Genomic DNA, 16,382 nt, shown 5'->3' on the forward strand with positions numbered 1-16,382 from the left:
CGAGTTACAGTTTGTTTTGCAATGGTGAAACGTCAAAATTTGCTGCGTCGTCGTGACAACTGCCTTAAATGAAAAGCTACAAGTTTCACAATATAGCACCATATAGGTCTTTAGGCTTTTCTGACCAAATTTGAAGTGGATGTATTCAACCTGTTAGGCAGAAGTCATAAAAGTACAGCACCTGTAATAGCATGGGCAGCGCTATTACTATGAGTCAATATTTACACGTAATTGTGAAGCCTTATGTAAATCCTTATGAAGAATGAGAAATTTGGGGCCGATTGGACGATGTACATTCAAGTTACAACAACTTCCTGTTTCATCGCCACTTCAAGGGCGTTCAATGAAAACTCAAGATTTGATAACTTTTCATCACAAAGGTCTGATGGAAAGGTAGATGACACTGACCGAATTTGAAGTTGCTCAATGCCATGAGTAATGCCTGGAAACTGTGTGAAAATTGCACACAAAATTCAAAATGGCCAACTTCCTGTAGGAGTTAGGGTATGGTTCCAGGAGGCTTTTTTGTGTGTCTGGACAAGATACATGTGCCTACCAAATTTAGTTAATCTATGTCAAATTTAAGGGTTGGTTCTTTTAATTTGAAATTTTGTAGGGGGCGCCCTTGAGCCATTTTGCCATGCCCATGCCAAAGACACATAAAATATTACATTTTTTCACCACTTCTGAGAATGTGCAAAGTTTCATAAGTTTTCGATCATGTTTAGCCACTCAAAAGTGCATTTCTTTTGGAAGAAGAAGTAGGAGAAGAAGAAGAATTCCTTCAGTTACAAGAGGTCCTTGACACTGCTAGGTGCTCGGGCCCTAATAAAAGCATGTAAACATTAATGTAACACAAGACGGAAAATAAAACCCACTTGTTAACATTTATAAAAAACAGGACAAAATAAAGTAAATATAGAATACATAGAGTGCGTACCTCAGTGGTGGTAATTTGAGACTTCATAAGCGAAAACTCAGAAAGTATTTCGCCATGTGTACACAATCTGTAAATTGGTGCCTAGGTCACTGAAGCCATGAGCACAACAGAACCTCCCTTTTCCCAACGGACACAGACTCACCACTAGTCTTGATTAACCAAAATAAGCCTCTTTCAGCTTACCCAAGAATGTCTTCCCACGGGTTTAACCTCACTGTGCGTCTGGCGCAACCCAGAGCTGCCCCAGAAAAAAATCACGCAAACCTACCACTGACGTCAGCACCTATGTAACATAAGATGGAAAACAAAACCCACTTGATAATAAAAGATACAGATATAAGATAAGATAAATAAAGTGAAACTAAAAATACATAGAATGCGTCACATAAGGTGGAAGATAAAACCCACATAAAATGGAATACATACTGAATAGTAATAAGAATAAAATATAATAAAAACAAAGTTAAAACATGGAATACATAGTAGGGCTGTCATGATATCAGATTTTCACAACACGTTTATCATGGCCAAAAGAATTCACAATAACAATATTATCGTAATATCGAATGAAAATTTGAAAAAAAATGCAATCAATCAAATCATCTTTAACTTTGTTTATTGTGTGTTTTGCCTGTTTTCTGGCAAATGAATTACACTCAAAATATGAGTGTAGGGGGGTGGAGAAAGAGTCGGTAACAATAACTGTACATAGTCTGAAAGAAGTTTGAACACACTGAAGTATAAGGTTTTTATTTCCACCTGGATATTGCAGATGACCTATAGCTTTGACTTACAGATGGGAAAATAAGTATTCAATACGTAAGCATTAAATTGGAATGACAAAGGAAAAAAGAATTCAACACGCAGCAAGAAAAAGCACTGAACCAGGTGATTCCACTAATAAGTCTTCTTACCTGTGCTAATTAGAATCAGCTTGTTTAGTGCATGTGGCTATTAGCACTTCCACTCTTTTAAAAAGGGTTATCTGGGACATCTGTGCATCATATGTTACCAAGCTGTCATGCAAGCACCATCTCATGATGGGTAGAGGCAAAGACAAAGGTTTGTTTGTTTGCTGGTTGTCTGACAGAGGTGTTGATTGTACCTGTTGTTGTGATTGTATCTTGAAATGGTTTGCATCAACCGAATCACAAGAATCTTAGCTTTCCAAAGATGTGCCGCATGAGTACCTACTTAAAGACAGGAGTTGTGTACATAGCATAATTGTGTACTTAACAGTGTGACAGGCCGTGGATGGGCCATTGGAACATTACGGGTTTTAAGAGGTGCTGGATTATTTACATGATATTATCATATGTGCATTATTAACATAATATCAATATTTCATTTTTTAAATATCACAGTTATCATCAATACCGGTATATTGCAACACCCCTAATAAATAGAATGTATAAAATCAATTAAAATACAACATTTTAAAAGAGGAACAGTAGTGCATATATGCGAAGCACACTGAGCAAAAAGCTCGTTAAAGGCTAAGGTGAAGAGATAAGTTTTCTTTTTAAAATATTAAGCAAGCTGGCTGATATCTATTGGTAGTGTGTTCCATAGCTTTGGGCTGCATCCCCGATTTTCTTTCAGCTGTTGCTGGGAATCTCCAATAAACCACCAGCAGATGATCGCAGTGTTCTTGAAGGCAAATAGTTAACAAGGGAGTTAGCAATGCAGCTTAAGGGCTTTGTATTTAAGGAGGAGGACCTTAAAGTCAATTCTAAATGTTACAGGAAGTCAGTGCAGAGCAGTTAAAACTGGACTGAGGTGTTCTCTCCTCTTGGTTCTGGTTAATATCTGAGCTGCAGAGTTTTGAATGAGCTGAAGTCTTGTTCTTGAAGTTTTGGGAGGCCAATAAAAAGTGCATTATAGAATCAAGTTGGCTTGAAATTAAGGCATGAATCAGTTTTTCTGCATCTTTTTGATTTATAAATGGTTGCACTTAACAGTGTTTCCCCTATAATAGAACAGGCCTGGCTGCCGCCAGACCAATGAGAACCCCCGCCAGGCCAAAAATATTTTTTTATTGCCAAAAATAATGCCAAATACCCATTCATTCAGAAATCAATTGCGAGTAAATAATAGTCTATGTTGTTGCCTGTGAAACTGCAGGTAGTGTAACTCCTTTTAAGGAATAGGGCAGTGCGTAAGCGAGTGAGTGGTTAAGCAAGAGAGCAAGTGGCAGAAAACTGACAGTGAATGCGAGCGCAGCAGAGGAAAAGGTTAGCAGTAAATTGTCAGTCTGGCAGTAAATGTACAGTACAGGCTACAGTGTGTCAGGTAACAAACGCTGCAGCTTCCCAAGACCAAGGGGGAGGAAGGGGGTTAGTTCCGAAGTTAGCAACAATGGTTTAGCCTAACCTGAACACACTGAAAAGAGAAATACAAAATGGAGAAATGTGTGGCTGCTAATCACCCAGGCCAAAGCAGTCAACCCAGTGGAAACAGTGCTTCAACTATGTTTCTAAGGTGGAAAAAATATGTTTTTGTCACCTTGTTAATGTTGAACTTGAAGCCTAGATCTGAATCTAAGATAATACCAAGATTTGTAACCTCAGATTTAATCCAGGGAGTTAAATTCCCCAGATTATCAAACAGCATTTCTCTTTTTGTTTTGGGGCTGACAAATAGGATTTCAGTTTTTTCCTCATTTAACTTTAAGAAATTATTGCTTATCCATGTATTTATTGCCAAAAGACAGGTAGTAATGAAGTTTATAGCTGCATCATCTTTTGGTTCAATGGAGATGTACAGTTCTGTGTCATCCACATAACTATGGAAACATACATTGTGCTCTCTGATGATGTCACCAAGTGGCAGCATGTACAGTGAGAATAATAATGGACCAAGGCAGCTTCCTTGTGGAACCCCAAAGCAGTTGTCATGTTCCTCAGACACAAGATCTCCAAGACTGCCATAAAACGTTCTTCCTTTGATGTAGTAATAATCTTGGAAAAGTAATCCTTTCTTGCCAGACGTATTACTTTGTTAAAGAAAGTAATGGCTTCTTTGTATATATTAAAGTGAACTGTGAGCTTAGTTTTCCTTCATTTTCTGTCAGCTGTTTGACAGATTCTCTTGATCTCATTAACACTGTTATTGTTTAACCATGGGGAGATTCTTTCAGTCGACCTCTGACTAAAAGTTAAAACTTTTAGTGGAGCAACAGTATTTAAAGCAGACAGTACACTGTTGAAATTTTCAACCATGTCATTTAAAGAACAGTCATAACTATATCAAATGATCTCATAATATTAGAGAACTTTGCTTCAGCCTCGCCATCTAGGAACCAAAAATTCCCTTTCAGTCTTTGTTAAGGTTAGGTTGGCATCAAAAAACACACAATGATGATCAGAAATGGTTAATTCAAATACTGAAACATTATCAATGTTTAACCCTCCTGTTATTAAAAAGTCTAGAGTGTTACCATGCTGATGTTTACATGCAAAGGCGAGTTATGATGGAGAATATGTTGGGATGGTTGGCATCAACCGAATCACAAGAATCTTAGCTTTCCAAAGATGTACTGCATGGGTACCTACTTAAAGAGGAGTTGTGTACATAGCATAATTGTGTACTTAATAGTGTTAATTGATTGTTAATTCAAATACTGAAACATTATCAATTTTTAATCCTGCTGTTATTACAAAGTCTAGAGTATTACCTGCTGATGAGTGGCATCATTTACATGTTGGGTGAGTTCAAAACTGTCCAGTACATTCATAAGCTCCACATCTTTGGAGTCATTTGGAGTTAATCTTTTATTAATATAGTTGTTCAGATCTCCATTCAGGATTAACCTATCATGTGTAGTGATACCAAGTGAGATCAATTCTGAGAATTCCTGTAGAAATAGTGATGAATATAGTAAGTAAAATTTTTACATTACTTACGAGTTGGATGGGTGTCTGGGCAGTGCCAGCGCCTGTTTTAGCTGGGTCGGTGTGCCAGGTGGTGTTCTGCCAAAGCTTTGGTCACTGTAAGATCTTCTTATGGGACTCTGTCATACAGGAAGAAATATCAGGCAGGGTTATTTTTTACAGCTGTGACAAAGCTGTGTAGGGTTTTGAAAGAAGTGACACCTGCTCTTTGTAACTGATAATAGCAATAGAAAATAAGGTTACAGCATCTAGTTTGACAACAGTGTGGGACAGCAGTATGGGCTAGCAGAAAGAGCAGTGGCATTATGTGCAGAGCAGGTGGTAATAAGACTGAAAAGGTTATTGATTATTAGGGATGCACGATATTATCGGCACGTCATCGGTATCGGCCGATAAAAGCTCTAAAATGAAATATCAGCGTTGGCCATTTCTGCCGATTATGAGAGGCCGATTTGTCGCCTTTCCCTGCGCTGTCTGACTGTGCTTCCCCCCACGGACTGTTTCACCCTGATGGTCCCGGTGCTTCCTCCGCAGCACCGGGAGCACCGGGAGCATCGAGCCCCGGTTTGTTATTCAAGTTAAAGTGGGAAGACGCAGCAGGTCTGACGGGCAGCTTGAGTGAAGTGGAGCCTGATGAGGAAACACCTGGACCATCAGAGAGAAACAGTCCATGGAGGAGCTGCTAAGTTCGACTGCACAGACAGGAAACACCTCGGCTGACAGGATATACCACTCTGTTTGGGGGGGGCAAAAAAATCCTTTTGGTTAGTAATGGCGGTTGGCAACCAGCGTATTAGGTGCAATACTGCCACCTTCTGCTCTGGAGTGTGGACCAGAGGTTAAATCCTACACATTAATCCTGTCTGTCTAATAAACTCAAAGAAAACTCTACTGCTCCACCAACTTGGCAGGTTCATTAAAGTTTTAATGCTGAGCTCCTGAACTCCAGCCTCCCTAAGTTCTTCCTTCATATATTGTCTTTCTTGATCATACTCAGTACAATCTATGCTTGCATGCATAATAGTCTCCTCAGCCATCTGGAAAAAAATATGTACATATATCAGTATGGGCATCAGCAATCGGCCACAGTGTGTTGGAAATATTGGCATATCGGATATCGGCAAAAAATCCAATATAGTGCGTTCCTATTGATTATTCCTGATATATTTCATGAAGGTAGCAGGGGATGTGTTATATTATTCAGTAAGAAATTAGATGAAAAGGGAAAGAAGTATGCATGTGGAAAACTATCAACTATAGGCAACAGTCCAAAAATTCCAGACAGAAAAAAAGGCAGGTAACGGAATGCTGCCTTCACATGTACTGTGGGGTGTAGTGTGTCGAAGCAGACTAACAGAGAGTGTCTGAATAACAAAGTGGTGGAAGCAGACTATTACTTTTCCTGTCTGAGATCTTTTGTCCTGCACCTACATACTTGTAGAAAGCCAATTACAGACCCAGTTACCCGTATACATGGTCAAGAAATTGCCACTCTCCAGGAGAAATCGAGCTGAGGAAACCATGTTTCTCTAATCCCCTACCCTGATTACTGAAATGACAGTTACGTACCATAACTCCATATTCTATGAGTATACGCGCAGCCCTCTAAGACTTTCACTTGTGGGTTTATCCCTCATGCGCCTGTGGAGCATTGAGAAAATTTAGTCCAGCTCCAGTCACGGTCTAAACTTGAGTATAAATTGCATCGAAACCGTACAGTCAGGTCCCAGAACGGCTTTTTCTTCAGCTATTCACAGCCAGTGGGGCCAAGAACTTAGAGGGCTGTGCCTTTACTCATAGAATCTGGAGTTACGGTACGTAACAATCATTCTATTTCATATAGGCTTCGCCCTCTGAGGCTGTCGCTAGTGAGTTAAGGGTGAAGCAGGATATAGTCAATGCCATACTGTATCTGTCTGGTACCACAAGCATAAACACACATCTACTTCAAGAAAACGAGCAAAAACGCTCCATGCCCCGCCACTGCGTCATGCGTAAAAGTGCGTCACAGAATCCCAAAGAGCCCCAAGAGGTACAGTTTGGAAGAAATGACAGCTGGGAATAAATAAGCCTACTGCTGAGAGAAAGCTAAGACGAAGGTTACGCACTGTAACAGACCAGCGAGGAACAGAGTAGGCACAGTATGTGGGATGAGGTCAGGACAATAAGCCTATTGCTGTGAGGAAGCTGAGATGAAAGTTATGCACTATAAAAGTCCAGCGAGGAACAGAATGGGCACAGTATGGGGGAATGAGGGCAGGACAATAACCCTTTTGCTTTGAGGAAGCAAAGACGAAGGTTATGCATTGTAACAGTCCAGTGAGGCGCAGAATAGGGAAATAACTGTCCATGCGCCAACAAGCAGGAGAGAAAGCGCACAGCCAAATCCCCTGATATCCATCACTCTGACAGAACGCTCAGAACAGAGTGAGTGACAGAAAAACGGGAGACGTCCCACAGATAAATGCGAATGAAAGAGCAGGGGGAGGACCAAGAAGCTACAGTGCAAATGTCCTCCACTGTCACTCCTCCATGCAACACCGTGAAGGATGAAATTCCTCTGATGAGTGCACTCTAATGCTCTCTAGAGGCTTCACCCCAGAAGAGAGATACGCCTTTGAAACAGCCTCACACAGCTAGTGTGACAGACGCTGTGCAAACAGTGGAAGCCCCTGAGATGCATGAACAGACGCTAGGAGCGGCGCAAGTTAGCCGTCACTCAATGAATCAGGCCAGCGGACATAACAGGCAGAGATGAGACATGGCCTCCTCCTCAAACTTGTGAGAGGGGAAAAACACCCCTCCGGAGTTATCACTCTCAATCTGAACGAGCTAGTGATACTTTTAGGCATGAAAGCTGGGTTTGGACACAGGATAGCTGAGCTGCCATCTCCCTGGATCCTGAGACATGATAGAGCCACAGAAAGAGCAGATAAATCACTGCCTCTTTTCACTAACGTTAGAGCTAAAAGCAGAGCTGTCTTGGCTGAGTGAAACCTAAGCGGAACTCGATCTAAAGGTTCGAAGGGGCTTTAACCAGCGCAAGGGATGCCATGGTGAGGAAAATTTCCCACCAACTAATAAACTTATGACAGTTATTACCGGTTATGCCGGACATTTTACAAAAGATATTCGTCAATGACGCTCATCCGTAGAGCACTTACTTTGATCTTTAACATTAGATTTTTAGTTTAGATCTTCCCCTTATTTGAGATTTAGTGATGGCAGGCCTCAGGCTTCTACCAGTGGGTCGTCCTCTGTGTACAGCCGGGCTGTGGTGCACACAAACGGGGACGAGCCACTTAGAACCAGAACCAGAGCAACTCGCCTGCCAGACAGAGACACACCAAGAGCAGGCTGAGCAGGCAGAGAATGGGAGAGTTGCTGCCAAAAAAAGGGGCCGAGACCAGGGGAGACATAAGAGCAGCTGCTCGCTAACAGCTAGCGTTACATTTGTTTACAGCAGCAAGATTGAAAACAGACGTTTTCAACTCTGCTACTTTTTGCTGTAACTCTGCTGCTCCCGGAGCAGACCCTGTCAGTTTATAATAGTAGCATACATCATCCGACTAAGTATTGATAACACACTTGATACTTTTTTTCATTTGATGAACGTGGGTGCTGATAAGCGAAAATGAAATAAATGGGTTTGTTTCTACAGAAAAAAGCCAAACTATGGTATGGGCAGTGGGCAAGTTACGTAAACTGTGCAACATCATGTAACACCGGTAACACTGACCACCATGGCAAGCGTAACCAGCATGCGTAAAAGCAGCACTAAATCCCACTGAGGAGCCAGAGAGCGTGACATCAGCTGGTGTAGAGCTGTGCGATTAATCAAATTTTATTTTTGATTACGATTTTGGCTTCCAATGATTATGAAAACAAGATAATCGAGATAAAACGTTTATTGTTCATTATTGTCATTTCATAATGATGCTCTCGTTTTGTCTTGTGTTGCAAATCCAGCACTCTTTCCTTTACAGCGATGCGCTTTCGCTCCTCCCTAAACGCCACCGACAGGCGTTGAGTGTCTCTGTCCACAGAACTGGCCATCTGTCAGCAGCAGCTGCTGACCAGTGGCCGGCTAACCTGCCTTCACCGGGCTGACTGAAATTTACTGTACCAAAATAGTTTGAATGTTGGCTCCACCGGAAGAAATCAACGGTGTTTGTACTTATTGATTCATTCATTTATTTCCTTGCTCACTGTAGCAAGTGAATCTGCCTGTAGTGAAACCAGATAACTGGTGCTTCCTCCGCAGGCTCCACTTCACTGTGGGACCTGCGGAGGAAGCACACCGGGACTGTCAGGATGTAGTAGTTCGTGGAGGTGCCACAGTGTTCGGCTGCACAGATAGGAAACCCCTCGGTTGACAGGATGTACCACTCTGTTTGAAAAAACTTTTTCCTCTTCTACTTTTTGGTTTATAACGGTGGTTGGCAACAAGCGTATTAGGTGCATTACCGCCTTCCTCTGCTTCGGACGATGGACCAAAGATTAAATCCAACACACACACTCAAAGAAAACAACTGCTCCACCCACCTGACAGGTTCATTCAAGTTTTAATGCCGGGCTCCTGAACTCCATATATAGTCTTTCTTGATCAGTAGTACAATCTATGATTGCATGTGTAATAGTCTCCTCAGCCAGGTGGAAAAAAATATGTGCATATATCTGCATTGGCAATCGGCAAAAATGAGAGTCAAAGAGTAATTATGTTAAATAATTGTGATCTCGATATTGACCAAAATAATCATGATTATGATTTTTGCCATAATTGAGCAGCCGTAGGCTGGTGTCTCCTCACACCTCTCAGGAAGGGTTTTGGGGATGGCTAAACACCAACTGTCACCGAAACCCTTGTGACAAGATGAAATAGCAGCAGCATAAGTTTTCACTGTGCTGAAAGCCAAGTTCCTGTTCACTAGTAGTTGCAAGTATGAAAGCACGTGAGACAGGGAACACACAGTGGGATCCAGGATCAGCGGCCAGACCCACAGACACTGGTCTATTACCGGGTAATTCGTGATCACTCCCTTTGCCTGGAAGAGAGCGTCCTCGCGCCACGGGAGTTCCCACGGCTGGCCTGATCAGCCACTGCAGGCATGGAAACCATGATGCGCCCGTGCATTCCGCAGCTATCAGGATCACTGACAGTGACTCTCCCTGCACTCGGTCCAGGAACCAAGGGATGAGCAGGACTGGTGGGAAGGTGTATAGGAGCATTTTGGGCCACAGGTGATGCGCAAATGCATCCACTCCCAGCAGAGGATTGCCTAATTTGGTCCAAATCTGGGAGACCAGTTCAGGATGGAGACTCCAGTCCCCCTGATGAGAGCCCCCCCTTGACATAATGTCTGCCCCTCTGTTCAGCTCACTGGGAATATACACTGCTCTGATGGAAAGTAAGTGTGTGTGCGCCCAGTACAGCAGCCGTCTGGCTATGTTCAAAAGCTGCGCTGAGTACACTCCTCCCTGACGATTTATGTAGGCTGCTGTCGCTTTGTTGTCTGTGCAAATCAGCACATGTTGATTCTGCAGCAGCAGGGCGAAATGCTGTATCACTCTCTACACAGTGAGAAGTTCTAGCGCGTTTATGTGGAGAGACATGTGAGCTGGCCACTGTCCTCCCACCACCTATGACAGATGCGTTCCTTCCCACCCTGAGAAAGATGCATCTGTGAACACCGAGATGTGTGATGCACCCCTGCCCAGAGGAACCCCTGTTGACAGGATATAGGGATTTTTCCAGTGGGCCAGATCGGGACGACCACATGACCCACTGACATCATGCCCAGCAGCTGCATGACAGAGAGAGCTGTCACAACATTGTGAGATGTGACATAGCAGAGGAGAGCTGTCAGCGCCTCTGCTCTCTGCCATGAGAGCCAAGCTCTCATGCTGACTAAGTTTGTGTTGTGTTGTCAATCAGTTTGGGGGGGGTTAGCAGGCAGCTACACATTTTTCTGTTTTCTATTTACCTGTTTAGCGCTCCATGGTTTAAATGGTAAATGGTAAATGGACTGTACTCGTATAGTCTTCCAACCACTCAAAGCACTTTTACACTACAAATCACATTCACCCATTCACAACGTCATCAGGTTAGGCAAACCCATTGTTGCTAACTTTGGAGCTAACCCCTTCACTTTTCTAGCAGTTGGGGAAACAACAGATGTTACTTTTCATGGTCTTGACAAGCTGAAGCATTTATTAACTGACACACTGTAGTCTGTACTGTACATTTAACGCCAGACAAATTACTGCTAACCTTTTCCTCTGCTCCGCTCGCATTCACCGTTATTTTCCTGCCGCTCACTCTCTCGCTTAACCACTCACTCGCTTACGCTCTTCCCTATCCCTTAAAAGGAGTTACGCTACCTTCGGTTTCCCAGACAACGACACAGATAAGATAAAAAATCATTTTTTTAACTCACGTTTTGAGACAGCGCTGCTCAGCAGCTCCCAAATGCTCTTGATTTGCCAATGAATGGATATTTGGCCTTATTTGTGACATTTAAAAAATTATTTATTGGCCTGGCAGGGGTTCTCGTTGGCCTGGCGGCCTGCCAAGCCTGTACTATTATAGGGGAAACACTGGGAATGATTCTGTCCCGGACTCTTTGATCCATATAAGCAGTTGATCACTGTAACCGTGATCACTATAGGTGGTTTTCACTGTGCTTGTTGACCCCCATGCCTAGCTACCTGCAGCTAGACCTGCTGCAGCTACGGTTACCACGGTAACACAATCACGTAACACCCACCACAGAGTCAAGCTGATCACTGCTGAGTGAACAGCTCAAGTGATGGGACAATAGTTATTCTCTCAGACTTGACATAAAAAATGACTTGCCTGCTAAATGCCGACCAATATTCCTGCTGCAAAGTTGGCCTCTTAATGACAACACTGGAATAAAGACATTTAGACAATAGAGGCAATAAAGAATAGACTTCTACAGGAATAAATGCATTTGAAAAGTTTACTGTACTGGTCCGAATATAAGATGGTTTTCTTTCCTGGAAATATGTCTGAAAAAGTGGGGTCGTCTTACATTTGGGGTCTAGACAATTTCGTGTTCACAACATCAGCTACTCTTTTTGAATGGATAATGTACCGGTGTAAAACATGGAGTGTTGCATTATGCTTTGTTTGTAGCCTTAATGTTACTAGGCTAGCAAGTGTCTTAAAGTCTGTTCACAGTAAGTGTGTTAGAGTCAGTCAGCCCAAAAAGTGTTTCGTTAGTCCAGTTTAATATGCAGGAGTTTCTGAAAGCTTGTGTAACATGTTTTTCTGCCACAGAGGAAACGAATTCATGATGAGTTAAAACAAGTTCAAAGCATCTTCCAACATCTCTACTGCAGAAACAGAATGTAAAGTTGCCAAATACCACTGTCACAGATGGTAAGGAGCTCCATAGACAACTAACTGCAAAATAAATAATTTTTGACTGCTTCCAAGAACCTGGTAGGAGAGAGTGTGAGTATATAACTGTGATATGATGTAAGTTTTATTAAAAAAGTATTTTCCCATTAACAGGTATTGTAAAAGCGGGGGTCGTATTATAATCAAGATCGCCTTACATTCGAGCCAATATGGTATTTAGGAACCAATTATTTTATAAAATCTGAGGTTTAAATTATTTTTTGTGGTGGTTACCGCGACAGTTTAAATGGCTTCGCTAATTTATGCAATAAGGAAAAAATCAAAACCGAGGCAGCCCTACCTGTAGTGCTTCTCTATAGAAGACTTCTCCAGACAGACATTCCCAGCACGGTTCCAGACCCAGAGGGCCGCAGATAGTTGGCTTGGATGGGGTGAAAAGAGGTCTGGGGCTCATATCAGGGGCTTCTGTGGATGAAATATTAAAACAAAAGTTTAAGAAAGAAGACAGAATGAGAATTTCAAATCAAGTCCAATTTTGTTTTGTAAAGCAGAGAAAATGAATAAACATGCTCTATATATTTACCAAAAACCTGAAACCTTTACCAGAAACCTACCTTTTCATGGTGGAACCTGAATAACTCTATTTAAGACCTTTTAATAATTTTTGTAGGCCTTTAATTTCTTTAAGTTCAGTTGTAAAAATCTGGATCATCAGCAGCAGTTATTCACCGTTTACTGAATCATATGACAGCACAGAGTTTAACAAGTCTCTTTATAAATAAACCTTGGTTGCACAGAGTGCATGTAAGTTGGACAAACCATCCCACGGTATCTCAAAATTACTGTCATATTCTTCAGAAAACAATATGAGAATATGTACGATGGGAGTGTCAGTCACTGAAATCTGTTGCCATCTGTTCAACAACATATTCTGAACATTTCCAAACTTAAATGAGGAATTTATTGAACCTCGGAAGCTCTGACACTCCATTCATTTTCCAAAAATATGAAAAACTGGCACATCTAAAATTTCCTAGTCGAGGACAAATTACTTTTCACTTGTTTATTTGGTTCACATCACAATAGAAAAAACACTTGTGCATTTTGGCACAGACCCCATTTCAGAGCGTTTGAAGTATACAGGTTCAATTTGGTCATATTTACAAGGGCAGAGTTAATATACAGCTGGGATTTGGACCCAATTACTTAGGAACCTATCACTGTTCTTATCCCATGGTTCTAGATACATGGACCAATTACAAGTATATAGTTAAAACTGATTTAAACCACATTACATACAATATGAAACTTCACAAAACACTTTTTCTGGCAATCATTGATTCACTATTAAGAACATACACTAGGTGGCAATAAGGAGACATTATTGATTACAAACAGTCTTAACTTAAAAGGCATTTTAAGCTGAAGTCATATTAAGTCCATTTGGTGTCACAGTGTTGAGTGTGTATGTCTAAAACATTTCTCCCTGGCCAGTATCTTCAGAACTCTCCATACATTGTTCAGACTTTGCACACTGGTTGAGAAACACTGAGCATTTGGGAACCTACCTGTGTATGTCAGCCTATCAGGAACCTGCATGGTGTAAGCAGGTGGGGGATCCATGGGCTGCTCTCCCTCCTCCTCCAGCCACTGCCGTCCAGTGCCGACACTCAGACGCTCAGGGACACGCATGTTTTTGTTGATGGCCTCCATGAAGGCCGGATCACGGACAGGGACCTGGGACATCTCCCTTGGGTACAGAGTGAATACCGTCATCATGTGAACACACCTGTACAAAGTTATATTTCTAGTTTAAGCATCTTGGTGAGAAGTCTTGTGTATATTTTACTTAAATTATAAAGCATCCTTCTTATTTGTGTTTTCATCTTGGTTTTACATGCTTTTAACGGCTAAGGAACATTGTGATGCAAAAAGATTTCAAATGTACATACACAAGTTACTGCGAAAGTATAGAAGTATCTTCTGTTGTACATTCATTACAAGAGACTTAGTACCAATTTGCATAGAGAGGGTTCATTTCTCCTTGACTTTTAAAAATATAAGGGTTGTATAGATTCCATGCAGTCCAGAAAAGTGCAGTTTGCAGCATTCTCATATACTGTGATTGTTGTTACAGTAAGGTTGCAGGAAGGTTGCTGGGGAAAACGTTCCACCGTTGTATATTGAGGTCAGATGGATACATATGCTTGCTTGATGTTTAAGACTATGGTATTGATATTAATTTCATACATTAGTTTTAAAAAACACTATGTTCGAGTTTTCACAATCGATCATTTTCTTTCCCCTAGTTCGAAAATACCCTGACTGACGACAGAAACATTTAGTGAGAGTTTTGGAAGCTACAATGCAGTAAAATGTCACTCATCATTCACAGTTTAACATGACAATTGGACTTGGTTTCACTGCTCCTTTACTGAGCTGATGATTACTTTACACATCCTGGCTAGCACGAAAGAATGTGTTTGTATCCTTGAGAATGTACCATCCCATTCAATTTCAAAATGTACACAGCATTGTTTACATGCAAAGAAAGCACTTAGTGTAACCCCATCTAGCCAAGAAGCTAACTAGTTGCTAGCAACAGGTTGCTGACAGTAGCGAACAAGAGGTCAAATTTCATAACTCACGACAGGACACAATACTATGGCAAGTAACAGCAAGTATATTACGTTTAAAAGCAAAGTAGGAGGTAAAGTATCTCTGTATGACAAACCTTAATTAAGGAGCACAAAGTGAGTTTGTCACAGTGTCAAACTAACTGAAAGAATTTGTTGTTTTGCTAACATGCTTCGTGCAACTAAGCTTGCTAACAAGGTCAGTACTTCCGGTCCCAATCCTTCAGAATAAAAAAGGCATCATCTCCATAAAACGTATTATTATATTTTTTTTAACAATGTAGAACAAAAACATTCGCACACTGAATGTTAATATCAAATGGATGGTCCCCTTTATTGTTATGTATTAATACAGTATGGATACAGAGTATATGGACAGTATAGGTGTAGTATAGAGATCATTGGATGAAAGTGATTTTCATGTGGAGGTGGACGTTTTAAGCACGGAAACAATTAAAAAAACTGCACGTTAGCTGCACACACGCGCATGCGCGCGCACACGGCGAGAGAGAGAGAGAGAGAGACAGAGAGACAGAGAGAGAGAGAGAGAGAGAGAGAGAGAGAGAGAGAGAGAGAGAGAGTACAATATAAAATAAAAACAATACTTTAAATAGGTGCTGAAATGAACCCAACAGTCTATTTTCCTTTTTCTCTAACAAACACACAAAATTAACCAGTAATTACATAAATTCCCTGTACATAATACACTGACAAAATATATCTTATAGGGAACATTAATATTATTTAGACCTTTTGAACCAAAACAATACCTTAAAGTATTCTTCCACCCAAAATCTGTCCATTTAACATTTTTCACTTTAAGAGCACAATTGTTTTTCTTCAGTGTTTAAAGCTTTGATGTTAACTGTAGGGTGGATTAAATTAAAGAAACACCTTAGGTTATTATGCACTGTAACAACAAGAAAAACTGTTGATTGTTTCTGATTTATTGTTTAGTCTATAAATGTCAGAAATGAGTTTCTGAGAGCCAAAACCCAAACCCAAAGGTATTCAGTTTATAATAATAAAAAAACTTGAGAATATTGGTTGATTTTCAAATTTAAGGTTTTGGAACAAGTAAATGTTTTTTACTTGATAAATGACTAAACTAATTAGTTATCGAAAATTGTAATGTTAAAAGCCTCATTATGTTAGTATTAACTACAGGACTTGGATAGTATTTTACTCAATGGTGTTCCTGTTATCTTGGCCATCCCCTGTGCATGGGACACAGTGTTTTATGACAAGGCTACAGGCTGGTTACTTTGACATAACAGAGGTGTCATAGTGGTTTGATTGACAGGAAGTCACAGGTTTGATCTCAATAAAGAAGACAACTCTGTGCTCTATTTCTGAGGTTACATCGTAGCTTGCAGTGTAGTAAACTATACAGTGGTAGACACTGCAGAAACTCCATAATATAAATATGCTATATTATCACTGCAAGATTTTTTTTTAAAAAGTTTGCCTTAGAGCGGCAGTAAAGCGGCAGCGCAGGGGAGGATATAAAAAGCTGGACATCCTCA

The 16,382-nt window shown here is 41.0% G+C and overlaps 1 protein-coding gene across 7 annotated transcripts in view; it reads right to left on the reverse strand.

The window, feature by feature from the left end:
- Positions 1–16,382, reverse strand: part of LOC122996161 (mitochondrial fission factor homolog A) — a 46,236-nt gene that overhangs the window by 24,884 nt on the left and 4,970 nt on the right. For 5 of the 7 annotated variants that reach the window (XR_006406946.1, XR_006406947.1, XM_044371748.1 and 2 more), the window contains exons 2-4: positions 13,789–13,970; positions 12,561–12,685; positions 4,846–4,952 (exon numbers count right to left, since the gene is read on the reverse strand). Coding sequence is in view for 5 of the 7 variants with exons in the window: in XM_044371748.1 (XP_044227683.1) it covers positions 4,846–4,952; positions 12,561–12,685; positions 13,789–13,970 (414 nt within the window). In the remaining 2 variants the exon portion in view is untranslated. Of the gene's footprint in view, positions 1–4,845; positions 4,953–12,560; positions 12,686–13,788; positions 14,010–14,954; positions 15,071–16,382 lie in introns of those variants that run through there. The other 2 variants (XM_044371746.1, XM_044371744.1) reach the window with 2 other exon arrangements.

Source organism: Thunnus albacares, chromosome 13 (assembly GCF_914725855.1).
Source record: "Thunnus albacares chromosome 13, fThuAlb1.1, whole genome shotgun sequence".
Taxonomy (NCBI): Eukaryota; Metazoa; Chordata; class Actinopteri; order Scombriformes; family Scombridae; genus Thunnus; species Thunnus albacares.